Source organism: Centroberyx affinis, unplaced genomic scaffold (assembly GCF_046629955.1).
Source record: "Centroberyx affinis isolate AG114_WGS23_722 - 3 ecotype Tasmania unplaced genomic scaffold, CSIRO-AGI_Caff_v1 ptg001379l_1, whole genome shotgun sequence".
Taxonomy (NCBI): Eukaryota; Metazoa; Chordata; class Actinopteri; order Beryciformes; family Berycidae; genus Centroberyx; species Centroberyx affinis.
This window is the reverse complement of record NW_027279863.1, coordinates 2,501-19,071: the sequence shown is the minus strand read 5'-3', so window position 1 is coordinate 19,071 and position 16,571 is coordinate 2,501. Positions and strand designations below refer to the sequence as shown.

Here is a 16,571-nt window from a genome sequence, read left to right as displayed (position 1 = left end):
AGAAAACAGAATTTAAATTCAGTCGTCTGCTGGAACAAATCTCATCACTTTCAATCTGAGTCATTTACACAAACACAAGATCTCAAGTCAAGACTTTAGAAACCTTTTCAAGTCATCAAAGTACAAGTCAGAGTCAAGTCCCAAGTCAAGTCAAGACTCAAGTCTTCTCTAGTCAACTATCAAGCAATTACAGTAAGATGTTCCAAAGTTTAATCAGTTTACGTGAACCTTTACCCAGAGATTGAGTCTCCCTGTTGCCAAGAATAAACCAGTTAACAGAATATTCCTGTCCACCAGTGATTCACATTACAGTTTCTGATCTAACAGAGCGGTCGTTACTTGCATTTCATTCTTTAGCAGAGGTGAGGACTTGAGTCACATGACTTGGACTCAAGTCACCGTTTTACTGTAACCAAAGATCTGTCTCCTCACGTTTCTTTCCCAGTTTGGTCCCCTCTGAAGTCCCTCGCTGGCTCCTCACTTCATGGAGGCAGTACTGACCGGACCCCTGCTCCATCTGTCCCACGTTCTTCAACAAAACATATGGAAAATATATACATCTGATATGTCCTGCGTCTCTAAAATGAACAGTAACTGTGTGAAAAGTGTGGAAGACGATGGGAAAATGCTGCTATCAAGTTTAAATACATGCAACTACATAATTTATGCAGTTTCAGACATAATGACATTTTACATTGTCAGCTATAGAGGAGTATGACCACAGCTGACATACGGTATATTATATGTCATGTTTCCAGGTCACTATCAACATATATCATATTGAAAACCGAAAAAAGATTCTTTAAATCCAGTGAGGAAATGAAGGTCCGAGAAAAGTTGGTAATTTTGAAACGTGTGGGAGCCCTAAAATATACATTTTAAAATTGAACTAGTTTCAGTACTACTCAGAGTCACACTCTCTGTCCCATGAATTTCTGAAAAGCGTCGTTCACAGAAACCTCTAGTTCCTCTTTCATGTTACAAGCGATTGTTAAAGTCATAACGAGGACACAAAAACACCTGCTACGGTACGAGAAACCACTGTTTAGTTAATCTAAAACAACCATAAACCTGAACCTTAAAGATATGACTTGCACATCAGTATATCAGTGTGTGTGTGTGTTGCATGCATGGCCAACAGTGTGTGTCCACATGGTTTTGTAGGTTTTGTATGGTGCAGGAAATGAGCAAAATCGAAAGAGTTTCCATTAACCGCAGTCAGGCCACAGCAGACCAGAAAGAGGGGAAGAGGGCATGTGCAGTGGCTGCTAAGAATTTCTTGGAGGCATGAATAATTTCACTGGTTGAGTTAAACCTCAGTATTATTATTATTCATTAAAGAGTGGTATCCTAGCCAGGAGAAGCATCACTTTGCCAGCCATTTAGATATTACACCATTGTCGAAATGTAGAAATCAACCAATCAGAGCTAGAGATGGGGTTAATCTGCCAATAAGAGCAGTGGCTCATTTTGTTGTGTACAGAGCCCCAAAAACAACCTGTAAATGTCTGGGTGAAGCACTGCAATGTAAATTATTGAATATAATTCTAATAATATTTTACTGAAACTTTACAGATGTGTTTCATAGACAGCAGGCAGTGACATAAAATTGCTGAGGAGGTGAAACATACGGCCTCTTTAAATGTGGAGGGGAGCACAGTCTCACATCAAGTCATTCTGCTGATTCCTAATTCCCCTGTAAAACACAGAGAGGTGTTCATTTGTTATAACAAAGTATCTTAAGAAAAAAAAAATTTTGCACTCGGTCTGCATTTTTTACCGTGTATAACTATATCGCAATTTTAGTTTCCACAATTACGAATCTTACAATGTTGGCATCAGCAAAACTGAAGCATTTCATTTCACTCAGACTGCCCACTGCAGTTTGAAATAGTCAAGATACTGATATGAGATGCCAAAAGAGACGTAAAATAATTCTGTTAAAATCAAGACTATTAATATATTCGTTATCACAATATCCGGCAAAACTGAAGATTAACCCCAAGCAAATGCTGCTGCATTAAATCACAAATTATCACACTGTGCTTTTGACCTGACTGGAGAAACGAAACAGAGACTGACTGACTTTGCAGACAGACGCGTTTAGAGGAAGTTCAGAGAATTATTGTTTCTAAGAATTATTGTTTAGACAAGTGAAACCACACGCAGCCCTGCTCCACAGGCGCACCAAGCTGTTTTGCCTGACGCGGTCTGCCTAGGTGTTTTTAAAGCGGCTGCACCTGTAGCGACGCTTCTCAGTGTGATCGACAGGTTTTGGTCCTAAATGAGTGTGTGCACTGTTTAAAAACCCTATGAGGTGCCGTATAGGACATAATCCAAACTTTGGCTTGCACATACAACTACTTTACCTCTCACGTACATGTATTGTATCCTCTCATTTGACCTACTGAAACACTCACTCACACACTCACTGTTGAAATGCTCACACATACACCACTGAAATAAACATATACTACTGAAATTTAACCTTAATATGTAAGAGGTGTGTTTCAGTAGTTTAAATGAGAGGATCTCACAATACGTGTATGTGAGAGGTAGTTGTATGTGCAAGCCAAAGTTTGGATTATGGGCTATACGGCACCTCATAAAAACTGACACCTGTTACAAAATGACTGATAACACATAATGAGGACATTGAGGACAGGAAAGTATGGAATAGTAGTTAACTTAAGTCTTTGGTTGACAATTGTTTTATTACTAACTTTTTTTTTAAAACAATTTTTCTGCATCTCTGTTGCACCTTGAGCCTGGAGAAACCAGATGTTGTGTCACAGTGTACAGTATATTTGGATGTATATATATATGTAGATTTATGCAGCTGAGATGTCGATAAAGCGGAACTTGAACTTTCACAGACTGGATCTTCTAGATTTAGTTGATACTGAAAGTAATTATTTGTCTCCAGACTAGTGTTTTGGAAATGAACTCATGTAAACTCACTAACCTGTTAAGCCCTAGCCCTATCCCTAGGAAAAAACGCCTAAAATAATATACCCCAAATGAATCAGGAATAGCTCCTCAACCATAAGGCCTATATGCATATTTCTGGTCTCCTTTGATAGGTAAGAATCTAAGGAATATTAATTAAGTGTAAGTAAACCTATATCTGTTACCATTCCAGAGTAAATGGAGATGCAACAAAGGAAAAAGTAAGATTTTCATCCTCGCCTAGTATATAATTCTAAATTTTAAGGCAATATCACCATTATAACCAAGATCCCATGGATAATAATGCAACTGAATGTCTTCTCATAGTCTTTGACTACAACTGTAACTGTAAATTTGATGGAAATACACCAAAATACAACATTTATGTACAATTCCTAAAAATATACTCAGGCGGTCTCCAGGTTTTGGTCAAGTTTACAATTTACATTATGCCTGTTTACTGGGAGTTTTACTTCAAAACACTACTCATTTCCATATAGCCATGTTACAAATAACATACATCTCCCAAAAACTTTGAAATAGTAATAAACACAATGATTAGGAATCAATATTCATATATGTCTGAACAGATCCATGCTATTCAGGCAGATTAATAGAGAATGCAAGGGTCCTCAGTGTTGTGTGAGGTATCCCCAGTTTCGTCTAAATCAGATGAAGAGAATGATATATGGCTCATTGGTGTCAGTGCTTCGATGCGGCCACCAGAGGGCGACGAAGAGCCACTGCACCCTCCATAGGGATTCAGTCTGGCTGGACTAAAATGGCTGGGGAATCCCCCCTGACGATCGCTTTAACTCCCGTTTGGTCCCAAGTTACGGCAGAAACGTAGGTAACTAAAATGTGCCGTTTTTGGCGAAAATAACATAAGCCTTAGTGAAATATTTTGGCAAGAACATAGATTTTTGTCAGTATGACTGTAAAATGTGAAGTTTGACTGCTACTTTTCCCCGGAAATGGCGGACTGTGTCGTTCCATTTTCGTGGTGCGTTCACTGTCATTGGAAAGCTCGGAATTTCTAGTTTCCAGCGATACCAAGCATGTTATTGTAGACTGAAGAGAAAATTATCCCCGATCTTTTGATCACAACTTGCTCTTATATTTACGAAGTTTATATTTGTAAGACTTAACTGTTAAAATACTTAGTAATAAGACATAGTTTGGTCAACATACAGTTGGTTTACAGATTCTGAAAGCTGAAGACCCCATGTTTTCAAAACAGTATAACATTCATATCTTCTATTAATAGACCATCTTCTGTCGCGATTTTTCATAACTGGGGGGGTGGGGTGGACCCGGTACCGGGTCCGTCGGGCTAAACAAGCTTTCCTAACATTTCCAGGCCTGAAAAACACAGTTTCCCAATTCCACGACTTTTCTGACTTTAACACATCGGTTTTCTGAGTCTCATACACCGCTCTTATGTTTTCTTTTTCCATGTCAACGTGATCAAAAGCAGTATGGCAGCCACATCAAACACACCAGACAAAATCGCCTTTATCTATCCTTTATATTTTGTGGTTGTGAATACACAGTCTATGTGCAGTGAATGGTGGAAATGCATCGGAACAGATTCACACTACAGCTTCATTTGTCGGACGGACAGAATCAAAACATAAAACTGGAGAAAAGTAATGAGATGTCATGCCATCATTCACAGGAACAATTTCCAGTTACACAGGTAAGTAATTCTGCAGTCTTTCTTTGTCTTTCTCGAGGACTGTTCGACAAGATGTGTTGATGGACGCTTGTTGACTCTTGTGGGGATCGACCCTGTGACCTTTTGGTTACGGGTCAGTCTCTCACCTCTGTCGCAGTCGGCTCCCAAACTGAAGTCCTGCTCCTTTGTCTTCGCCCTTGATGCCTGCCAAGGAGCCTAAGGAATGCGGCATTCGAGAGTTTTTGGAAAGTTGGAAATTTCAACGGATGGAATGGAACGGCCCTGCAAGTCTGCATTTCAAGTTAGAAACTCAGATTTCTCAACCCCGAGTTTTCTGCATCAACATGGAGACAAACACTGTAAACGCTACACAGCTTTACTGTTAACATGGTTATGATCCACAAAATACACTGAAGTTCCATTTTCAGCATCACATGACCTTAAATCGATCAAAACACCAGATAAAAACCTGGTAAAAGGTTAAACATAAATTGGAAATGTAAAGTTGCACTTAATATTCTATGCTAACTAGCTAGCTAAGGCTGTGTTCACATGTAGCGTGTTTTTTGTTTTTTGTTTGTTTTTCAAAGCTGCCACCATGGTGCGTGGTTACATGGTACGCACTTTAGCTCTACGTTGTCTTCTAATTCTTTCGGTGTGAACAGAAAAAAGCTGCATGGAGTCACAATTTTGCAATTCCGATCTGGACCAAATGGATATGTGCGACAAAATCAGATCCTGAGGTATCTGACCTACAGGAACGCTCAAATCTTGCCATGACAATATGTAAATCTTACGTCATTCATCTGAGACAATTAGTATAATTTTAGTGCCACGGACAACAAGACACAACGGTGGAAAGAAAACCAAATAGCCGACTTGATCGGTGTTTGGGGAAACGCCTCAATTCAGTCAAAATTCGAAGGTTCATACTGTCACTGAAATGTGTTTGAAACAAGCAGAGAAACGTAGGTACAAAACGGATGTGACGTCTTTTGTTGTTGTTGTTCTTCTGTGTCTTCTCAACATCGCTGTCAGTTCATGTTGGCATTGGATGTGAATAGATCTGAACAGTCATCCCAAAACAATCAGACATGAGCAGCAGTTTGGAATCGAGCGTGAAAGCCTGCAGTGTGAACGCAGCCTTAGTTTGAGCCTCCAGTCCAAACTCTTAGGGTTTTGAACTATTCCAAGTTAAGTAGACGCCTGTAGATCTGACATGACATCTGTGGATCAACAGATGTGATTGGTGGATGAGTGGATTCCGGCGTCTGATTGGTCAGTTCGTATCATGTTCTCCATGTTGTTGTCCCTTCTCTCAAACTAAGAAGTCTTGGTTGTAAATGGAACGATGTCCTCCGTAACACTCTGAGGGTCAGCTGCGACAGAATGACCAGTTACCACGGCAACGACCATGGAACAGGACTGTGGAGCCAACATCGCTACCGCTGAAAAATCAGAATCGACCGAAAGCTGTCTTTCCATCGGCTGTGCGGTCGTATGGTGGAAGTAGCCCCGATTTGGTCAGCTGAGGTTAGGGGGGGGCGTCGCCCTCAAGAGCGCTGGAGATCATCAGACAGATCTGAGAGAACGACGGGCGCTCCTCTGGTCTCTGGAGAGAGAGAGGGAGGGGGGGGGGGGGGAGGGAGAGAGAGAGGGAAATGTGAGAGAGCAGAGAAATATAGAGTGAGAGGGTAAGTCTGGTTAACAGAACACTGTTGGTCACATACAGAGCAACAAAAGACATTAATAAAGATGTGAGGAACATGAATCTTGCTGTAAATTAAGATTCTTGACAAAACAGAATACTGTTGTCGCCTTAAGGCAAACAGGAATAATACTAACTGAAGCTTATTTTACTGCTGTACTGCTGGATAAAGAGTGGCAGCTAAGTGCTTAAAATTTAAATGCAATGATACTAATACTGACACTAATACTGCCACTACTAAAACTGCTACTAACACTGCTAAGGCCTACTACTACTACTACTGCTACTACTACTACTGCTACTACTACTACTACTACTACTGCTACTACTACTACTGCTACTACTACTACTACTACTACTGCTACTACTACTACTGCTACTGCTACTACTACTACTACTGCTACTACTACTACTACTACTACTACTACTGCAACTACTACTGCTACTACTACTACTGCTACTACTACAATTACTAATAGGCTACTGCTACTACTACTACTGCTAGTACTACTACTGCTACTACTACTACTACTACTACAATTACTACTACTGCTACTACTACTACTACTACTGCTACTACTACTACTACTGCTACTAGTACTACTTCTGCTACTAATACTACTATTAGTACTACTTCTGCTACTGCTACTGCTGCTACTACTACTACTACTGCTACTACTACTACCAACACTAGTACTGATACTGCTTCTTTCACTACAAATACTAACGGTAACTGTTTCATAGTTCTCTTATAAGTTACAAGGTGCTGTATAATATTGTATAAAGTTGTTGGATAAAACTAGAACACAAGTGATGTGCAGATGAATAAATCTGTACGGCACTTTTTTTAACAAAGTGATGTAAAAGAGAGGAAGGGAGAGGAGGCGTTTTACCTCGCGCCAGCACAGCTGCATGATGTCATAGATGGTGGGCGTGGCCAGTTTGGGCCTGTAGAGCCGGTGGCCCTGGGTGATCAAGGCAACGACCTCATGGTTTTGACTCTGTTCAAACGGCATGCGGCCTTCTGTGAAGACTTCCCACATCAACACACCTGTTCGCACACACACACACACGCACACACTTTTTTCAGCTCAAAGTCGCTACATATGGTCATGTTGTAGTGAAGGACATCAGTCATATTTAAAATCCTGTGTTTTTATAATAGTAATGACAATAATAATATCATTAATAATAAGATTTATTCATATAGCAATTGTCTAAAAACAGTTTTCAAAGTGTAAGTTAATAGTTGGTGAATAGTAAAATATATGTTCAAAAGAAAAAATGGTTAAAAACAAACAAACATAAGAAACAACAGAAAATTAAAAAGTAGACAAATTCAAAATAACACATGAAACCAAGTCTATATAAGTGTATTTGAGAATCTCTACAAAATAAGACAGAGAGTTGCTCCCTCTAGCAGTTCAGATCTGCTTCTGGTAGTTTGGTGTTGTTGCCTGCTGTCTGCACAGGTTGATGCTACAGAGGCGGGAGTTGCGTAACCTTTTTCCTCTGGACTAACCACAGGCAAACCCTGAGTCACTGAGGACTGAAATCAGGTTCTTCAGGTTCCTCCACACAGGTTTGGTCCCTAATATGACAAATTAGCTACAATCCCATCATGCTCAGGGTGTGGCGTCCCTCTGACAGAGTTCAGACACTTGTAGAATGGATGCCAAGCAGCGTTGAAGCTGTTCTGGGCCGACCAACAGCCTCTTAACACACTATGTTTGAGTTTTACTGTACCACAATGCTGCATCTTTCAGAATAGGAGGGACAGAGAACAGGCCAAGACCACATTTCCCATTTCCCCCGATGCGTCCTGTGCAATGATTTTGTTTAGCCAACAAGTCTCGCCCATGTAGCCGGTGCCCAATGCAGCCATGTCCCAGCAGCCATAGAACTTCACTGTATTAAAAAAACGATTAAGAGTCACAGAGCCATGCTGCTGCTCTGCAGCATATTTCATCATCGCGATGCACCGGGCCGGCCAACTTTTTCCTCAAACAACTTAATAAGCCGGCTGTAAACATGTTTTCCATCTCAGGAAAGTAGTTCCGTAGCACAGAAAATAGTCCCCAGTGTAATGAAGAATTTGTTCCCATTTGAATTTGATTTGGTAATAACTACAACAGCCTGCCTTTTCATGGTAACAGCGGGTAGCGATTTTTAAAATGTAAACTATGTCTTTGTGAGCTGTGTTTAAAGGTTTTTATCTTACAATTGGAGCCAATGACTGCCGGGTTGAAGGCTAAAAAGGGAACGTGGGAAGTCAGAAAGTAACGGGAGTAGAGCAAACGCATTGTTGATTTTGTTATTTTCATAGGATTTGTTGACGGTAAGCAATGCATTAAAAAACATCAGCCTTTAAGGTAAGTTGAAATTTAGAGGAGTAAAACTGGAACACAGATGTGTTTAAATTGCAAAGTAAAAGCAGTTCCTGTTTTGTGCTGGAAAGCAATCTTCCTGTACATTCATTGTACTTGGTGATTGAAATGATTCTACTCCGCATATCCATATTTAAGGTGCTAGTTGCAGCATTTTTAACCATCCATATATCATCGGCAAATTAATCGTGATACCTTTGTCTAATGACTGTAAACCAATGAGAGCAGGATGGAGTGGATCGGTCCAGTAGTATTGTTAGTTCTAGTGTTTCTCCACATTAAGACTACATTTCCCATCAGCCCTGTTGCGCCCTGCCCCCCCTCCCCCTCCCTGAAGAGGATCAACATGTTGGAAGTGATTTCTCCATCTTCCTTTCCCTCTTTCCACCATCTGCTGCCAGAAACCCTTTCAGCTTTAGCTCCATTTGCTCTGGAAGAACAAAACCTGTTCCTGTTTTGTGCCGTAAAGCGATCCAGCAGATTTCCCTCCAAATCCGACACCCGCATAGAAAATATAATTTAGTAATGCTCAGTGTTTACCGTAGGACCAGACGTCGGACTTGCTGCTGTATTTGCAGAAGTAGAAGACTTCGGGAGGCGACCACTTCACAGGGAACTTAGCGCCTGATGAGCTGGTGTACTGGTTGTCTAACACGTACCTACGTAAAACACACACACACACACACACACACACACCAAGTGCAGACACACCACAAACAACCACACACATACACATATTTACATTTAAGGAGGTTTCAAAACTATGGAGGAGGATTAGGGCCACATGTGAAAAACATATTTGAGTTCTGACTTTAAACTCAGAATTCAGATTTTTTGCTCAGAATTCTGACTTTAAACTCAGAACTCAAATAAACATTTCACACGTGGCCCCAATCCTCTTCCGTACAAAACATTACAGTTTGCATTTTGGGAAGAAAAAAAGAAAAGATTGGCAACAGCTTCCGCCCCGCTGGCCTCAAGGTTAGAGTGATCGTCCCGTAACAGAAAGGTCACAGGTTCAATACCCAGGTGTGACCTCCCTGCCCGCTCCTTCATGTTTAGTCACTCTGGATTAGGAAAGTGTGTGAGCCCAGTGTGTACCTGGCCATGCCGAAGTCTGACACCTTCACCACCAGAGCGTCATTCACCAAACAGTTTCTGGCCGCCTGCAGGGAGGAGGGAGGGGAGAAAAAGGAAGGAGAGAGAGAAGGAAGGAGGAGAAAGAAAGACACAAAGGAAGGAGGGAAGGAAGGAGGAGAAAGAATGGCAAAAAGGAAGGAAGAGAAAGAAAGGCACAAAGGAAGGAGGGAGGGAAGAGAAAGAAAGGCACAAATTAAGGAGGGAGGGAAGAGAAAAGAAAGGCCAAAACGGAGGGAAGGAAGGAAGGAACAAGAGGAGGTGGAGGGAGGGAAGGAAGGTAGTAAGGACAGAAATATGGGAAGAAATTATTGTGGAAGGAGGGAGGAGAAAGATAGAAAGAGAAAGAAAGAAAAATGGTGTCATTTAGGGTTCAATCGAAGGCTGATACTGATATTTTTAGGCTGAAGTATTTTTCTATTTTGTCTGAAAAAACAAACTTGGAAGACAAACATTAAACAAGCATCTTAACAAGCTAATTAGACAAACTTCATTCAAACAAATATTAGGTTAGTCTGGCTAATCTTAATCTTAATCTATGTTTTCTTACTGTTGACTGAAACCAAATCAAATTTTTCGCCTTGTTGAGAAGGTTAAAGTTCACCATTGCGTCAGAACTCAGAAACTAGGGAAATGTTTCGACTTCATTATCCGATTTTCATGTGAAACCTTAGCCTGGTTCCAGACTCCTGATTCGTGTCCCGCCACTTTGTAAACAAAGTACAGTATGGTGCAGTAAAGTACAGTGCAGATACCTGTAGCCCAAGCATTAGTTCCTATATTATTCCTAATCACAGCATTGTACTATGAAGTAGTTTATTATTGTTTATTATTGTGGTTCAGATACGTCGGTCACTAGTGATCGGTTCAGATACGTCAGTCATTAATGATCGGTTCAGATACGTCAGTCATGTGATCGGTTCAGATATGTCAGTCACTAGTGATTGGTTCGGGGGAAAATCAACCCCCCCCACACAGAAAACGGCTAACGAGGAGGAAATCTCAGGCTGAATAATGGAGCGGGAACCAGATGGACGTTCGGTCTGAAGATCAGGTTAGTGAAATCTAGGAAATTCGGTCTAGAAATCTAGAAATTCTGAATCTAGTAGGAATTTTGTTTTGTTTTTCTGATATAGCTGCACAATGAGTCAGCAAAGACGTGAAATCCAGTCCAGACGGGACGAGCGGACGCACCAGGTCTCTGTGGATGAAGCCGTTGCTCTCCAGGTGCTCCATGCCCTCGCTGACGTCCTGGCAGACGCTCAGCAGGGCGCCCAGGGTGAGGCCGCCCCGCCGCTGCCGCAGGAAGTTCAGCAGGCAGCCCAGCTCCATGAACTCTGTGACGATGTAGATGGGCTGCTGCTGGCTGCACACTCCGTACAGCTGCACCAGCTTGGGGTGGGACAGTCTCCTGGGGCAACACACACACACACACACACACACAATTACATACAGGAATGTACAGACAGGTAGAGGAACTCACATTTTAAAGGGGCAGTAAGTAAGATTTTTACTGTCCGATAGCACAAACAGACCATAATATATCTGTGGGGTTGATAGGGTTGTTGATCAATACCAATGACTCTTGGCCAAATATTCTTCCCTCCCTCCCTCGTTCATTCCTTACATCATAATATAATAATAATTTTATTTATAAAGCACCTTTAATACAAATGTAACTCAAAGTGCTTTACAGAGTAAAGACAGACAAACAATAAAAACAAAGAAAATAAAAACAAGGAGAATAAAAAAGTACGTAAAAAAGGAAAAAAGAATTAGTGTTAATTAAAAGCAAGAATAAAAAGGTATGTTTTTAAATGTCTTTTAAAAATGTCCACTGAGCCAGCCTCTCTGATGTACAGTGGCAGGGCGTTCCATAGCCTAGGGGCAGACACACTAAAAGCAGCATCTCCCATTTTCTTTGTGCCAACCTTTGGGACATTTAGAAGGCCTGCTGCAGATGACCTAAGGGTATGTGAGGGGGACATAAAACGAAAGACAATCTGTGATGTAGGGAGGAGTCAAACCATTTAGTGCCTTAAAACCATGAAAAGGACTTTAAAATCGATTCTAAAAGACACAGGGAGCCAGTGTAACTCACGTAAAACAGGTGTAATGTGTTCTCTCAATTTTGTCCTAGTTAGGACCCTGGCAGCAGCATTTTGTATGGTCTGTAATCTTGCAATTGCTGCTTTTGGAAGGCCGGTATAAAGAGCATTACAATAAGTTTCTCTGTGTCTTGTGTTAAAAAAAGGTCTCACATTTCTGATTTGCTTGTACGTTATGAAGCACCCAGACCCCTCAGGTCATCTGGGACAGGTTTACTCAGTGTTCCCAGGATCAAAACCAAGCAAGGTGAAGCAGCTTTTAGTTTCTATGCTCCCCACCTGTGGAACAAGCTTCCTGAATACCTGAGGTCTGCTAAAACTGTTTACTGCGGCTTTCCAATAAATGAAATACGTAACTTCTTTTTAACCTTTAACTATTTATTTGCTTGTTTTTGTTTTTATTGTCTTTTAAATGCAATTTTAATGTCTTTTTGTCTTCTTGCTTTTATTGTCCTTTAAATGCAATCTTAATGTCATCTTAATGTCCTATTTTCAATGTATTTCTATGCCCTTGTAAAGCACTTTGAATTACCTTGTGTCTGAATGGTGCTATATAAATAAAATTGCCTTGCCTTGCCTTGCCTTAGCTATGTTGCGTAAATGAAAGAAATAAGTTTTGGTCAACAAATTAAAATGAGCTAAAAAAAAATTAAGATCGGAATCTAAAATAACGCCCAGGCTTTTAACTTGTGGTCGTGCCTGTGAAGTCAGGGTCCCTAAGTTTGAGCAGATAAGATCCCTCCTGGATTTGGGGCCAACTATGAGAATTTCCGTCTTGTCTTTGTTTAACTGTAAGAAATTATTGCTCATGCATTCATTGATGGCAGACAAACAGTCAGTTAGGGTTGAGGAAGCACTTGGGTCCTCAGGCTTCACAGATATATACAACTGAGTATCGTCAGCATAGCTATGAAGATTTACACCATGCTGATGAGGAAGCATATTCAATGGAAACAACAGTGGCCCTAGTACACTGCCTTGGGCTACACCATAATCAATGGTAACAGTTTCTGCCCTCTCTCCTTTTTCCTTCCTCCATCTCTCCTAACTCACTCTCCTTCCTCTCATCCCCTCCCTCCCTCCCTCCCTCCCTCCTCACATCATGACTCTCTCTCCCTTTTTATTCCCTTCCTCCTCCCTCTCTCCTAACTGCCTCTTTCCTCTTGTCCCCCATCCCTCCCTCTTCCCTCCCTCCCTCCCTCCCTCCTTCCCTCCCTCCATCCCTCCTTACATCATGACCTTAGCCTCTTAAATGGCCTCTTAACCCTCCTTCGCTCTCTTCCTCTCTCTCTTCTTCCCTCCTTCTTTCTCCTACTTCATGACGTTGGCTCCTTCTCTTCCCTCTCTCTTTCGTCATCCTTCTCTCTTCTTCCCCTCTGTCCTTTTCTCCTCCCTCTCTCTTCTCCCATTCTGTCCTTTTCTCCTTCCCTCCCTCCCTACCTCCTTCCTTCCTTACTCTCATCGTCCATTCCTATCTCACCTCCATCTCTCGCTCATCTCTTTCTGCCCTCTCTCCTTCTCTGTCCTTCCTCCATCTCTACTAACTCACTCTCCTTCCTCTCCTCCTTCCCTCCCTCCCTCCCTCCCTCCTGACATCATGACCTCTCCTACTTCTACTTCTTTCATCGGTCTCCTCCTCTCTCTCTTTTTGTTCCCTTCCTCTCTCCTAACTCCCTCCTCCCCTACTTCCTTCCATCCCTCCCTCTTTTCTCTTTCCTACCTCTCCCTCTCTCCTCCTTCCCTCCCTCCCTCCCTCCTTGCTTACATCATGACCTCGCTCTCTTTCTACATGGCTCCCTCTCATTCCTCTCTCTCTCTCCCTCTCCTCCTCTCTTCTCCCTCTGTTTCCTTCCCTCCTTCTCCTTCCCTCCCTCCTTACATCATGACCTCTCCCACTTCTTTCATCACTCCCCCCTCTCCTTTTTTGTTCCCTTCCTCCTCCCTCTCTCCTATCTACCTTTCCTCTCCTCCCCTCCATCCCTCCCTCTTTTTTCTTTCCTACCTCTCCCTCTCTCCTTCTTCCCTCCCTCCCTCCTTCCTTACATCATGACCTTGGTCTCTTTCTACATGGCTCCCTCTCATTCCTCTCTCTCCCTCTTCTTCTCTTTTCTCCTCCCTCTCTCTCTCTCATCCTTCCTTCTTCCTCCCTCCCTCCCATCTTCCTCTCTCCCTCTTTTCTCTTCCCTACCTCTCTCGCCCTGCTCCTTCCTTCTACTCCCTCTTTCCTCTTTACTTCCTTACATCATGACCTCTGCCGCTTTGTCCATGGCCTCTCGTTCCTCTCTCCCTCCTTCTCTCTTCTCCCTCTCTTTCCCTCCTTATCCCTCCCTCCTCCCTCCTTACATCATGACCTTGGCCTCCTCGATGAAGTCCTCCTCGTACATGGCTCCCTCCCTGATGGCCTTGATGGCCACTTTGTGCTGAGCTCTCCACTTGCCGAGCCTCACCAGACCGAACTGACCGCAGCCCAGCTCCTTCATGAAGGTCAGCTCACTGGGGTTGATCTCCCACTTCTCTGGAGAGAGGGAGGGGGAGAGAGAGAGAGAGAGGGAGAGAGAGAGAGAGAGAGAGTGAGGGAGGGAGAGAGAGAGGGAGAGAGAGGGAGAGAGGGGAGAGAGAGACAGGGAGAGAGAGGGAGAGAGAGACAGAGAGAGAGGGAGAGAGAGAGGGAGAGAGGGAAAGAGCGGGAGAGAGAGGGGGGAGAGGTAGAGAGAGCGAGATTGTTATACACATGTGATACACTTTGGCAATACAAATGTGTACATTTTGTCATGCCAATAAAGCACCAAGAGAGAGAGAGAGAAGGAATGTGAACAAGGGAACAGACACAGAGAGGTTGGTTCCTGAGGTAGAACCTGTTGTGCTGACTCACCGTAGCTGAAGCCGGCGGTGGACGGAGCGGACTTGTCCTGTTTCCCCACCGGATACCTCAGCCTGGCTACCAGGCCTGGGACAGACAACCAGGGACACACTTTAAAACTAATGTTCAGCATTTCTTCAGTAGCCCTGTTTGGGGTTTGAATGAGTTTCATGGCTCCAGAGGGTCATGAGAAACAGTCGGTATCTACAGATTTACACATTATAGGTAACTGGACAGATGATGCTCAGCTCCTACTTGATGGCCATTCGTTGATACTGAAAGCTCTATTTACAGTCTGTGTGTGTGTGTGTGTGTGTGTCCTACCCGCCGCGTTGTGTTTGTGGTACTCTATCAGGTCGGGGATGGAGCTGAACAGGTGTTTCTCAGCCAGGTAGAACTGTCTAGGCGCGTCTCTGCCGTGTGTCTCCTTGATGTGGTAATGCTTTATGACTGCACCCCCCTCCCTGTGGACACAACGCTGATGCTTAACACCAGAGGAGGTGACTCAAGTCACATGACTTGGACTCGAGTCACATGACTTGGACTCGAGTCCCAGTTTTAATTGCTTGAGACGACTTGAGACTTGACTTGGGTTCTGGTAACTTGGGACTTGACTCTGACTTGTACTCTGATGACTTGAAAAGGTTTCTAAAGTCTTGACTTGAGATCTTGTGTTTGTGTAAATGACTCAGATTGAAAGTGATGAGATTTGTTCCAGCAGACGACTGAATTTAAATTCTGTTTTCTGAATTTGTATGGAATGATTGAATTTATTGAAGTTGAAACTGATTCTAGAAATCAAACTCATGATGCTCTTACCAAGGTTTTATCCTATTAAAACCATATTGCATTGAAAAGTCCTAGATATTTAGTTTTCTTTAAGATATTAAATTGATACTGGACTCTTGATTTGTTCTGACTTGACTTGCTGTTCTGCATTTAGACTTGAGACTTGACAGTAATGACATGGACTTGACTTGGACTTGATTTGGTAATCTACATTTAGACTTGAGACTTGACAGTAATGACTTGGACTTGACTCGGACTTGATTTGGTAATCTACATTTCGACTTGGGACTTGAATTAATGACTTGGACTTGACTTGGACATGACTTGCTGTTCTATATTTAGACTTGGGACTTGACATTAATGACTTGGACTTGTCTTAGACTTGGACTTGACTTGGTAATCTACATTTAGACTTGAGACTTGACAGTAATGACTTGGACTTGACTCGGACTTGATTTGGTAATCTACATTTAGATTTGGGACTTGACATTAATGACTTGGACTTGACTTAGACTCTGACTTGATTTGGTAATCTACATTTAGACTTGGGACTTGAATTAATGACTTGGGACTTGACTTGCTGTTCTACATTTAGACTTGGGACTTGACATTAATGACTTGGACTTGACTTAGACTTGGACTTGATTTGGTAATCTACATTTAGACTTGAGATTTGACATTAATGACTTGGGACTTGACTTGGTAATCTACATTTAGACTTAAGACTTGACTTGAGACTGACTTGGGACTCAAACTCGCAAAGTTGACACCTCTGCAAAATGCTAATGAAAAATCCCAAACTAGAGTAACCCTGGTATGTGCACACACACAGACACACACACACACACACACACACACACACACACACACACACACACACACACACAGGCCCCTCACCCTGCGGTGGACTTGGCGTACAGAGACACGGTGTACGCTCCTGGGCTGCTGGAGTCTC

At 42.5% G+C, this 16,571-nt stretch overlaps 1 protein-coding gene across 1 annotated transcript in view; it reads right to left on the bottom strand.

The window, feature by feature from the left end:
• Window positions 1–4,383: 4,383 nt before the first annotated feature.
• The window catches only part of tec (tec protein tyrosine kinase), a 14,007-nt gene continuing 1,819 nt past the window's right edge, over window positions 4,384–16,571 (bottom strand). Inside the window, exons 3-11 of the mRNA XM_071526038.1 lie at window positions 16,514–16,571; window positions 15,152–15,291; window positions 14,840–14,914; window positions 14,311–14,482; window positions 11,054–11,270; window positions 9,824–9,888; window positions 9,263–9,381; window positions 7,229–7,386; window positions 4,384–6,239 (exon numbers count right to left, since the gene is read on the bottom strand). The exon at window positions 16,514–16,571 is cut by the window's right edge and continues 25 nt beyond it. Coding sequence (XP_071382139.1) covers window positions 6,162–6,239; window positions 7,229–7,386; window positions 9,263–9,381; window positions 9,824–9,888; window positions 11,054–11,270; window positions 14,311–14,482; window positions 14,840–14,914; window positions 15,152–15,291; window positions 16,514–16,571 — 1,082 coding nt within the window. The 3' untranslated portion in view covers window positions 4,384–6,161. The remainder of the gene's footprint in view (window positions 6,240–7,228; window positions 7,387–9,262; window positions 9,382–9,823; window positions 9,889–11,053; window positions 11,271–14,310; window positions 14,483–14,839; window positions 14,915–15,151; window positions 15,292–16,513) is intronic.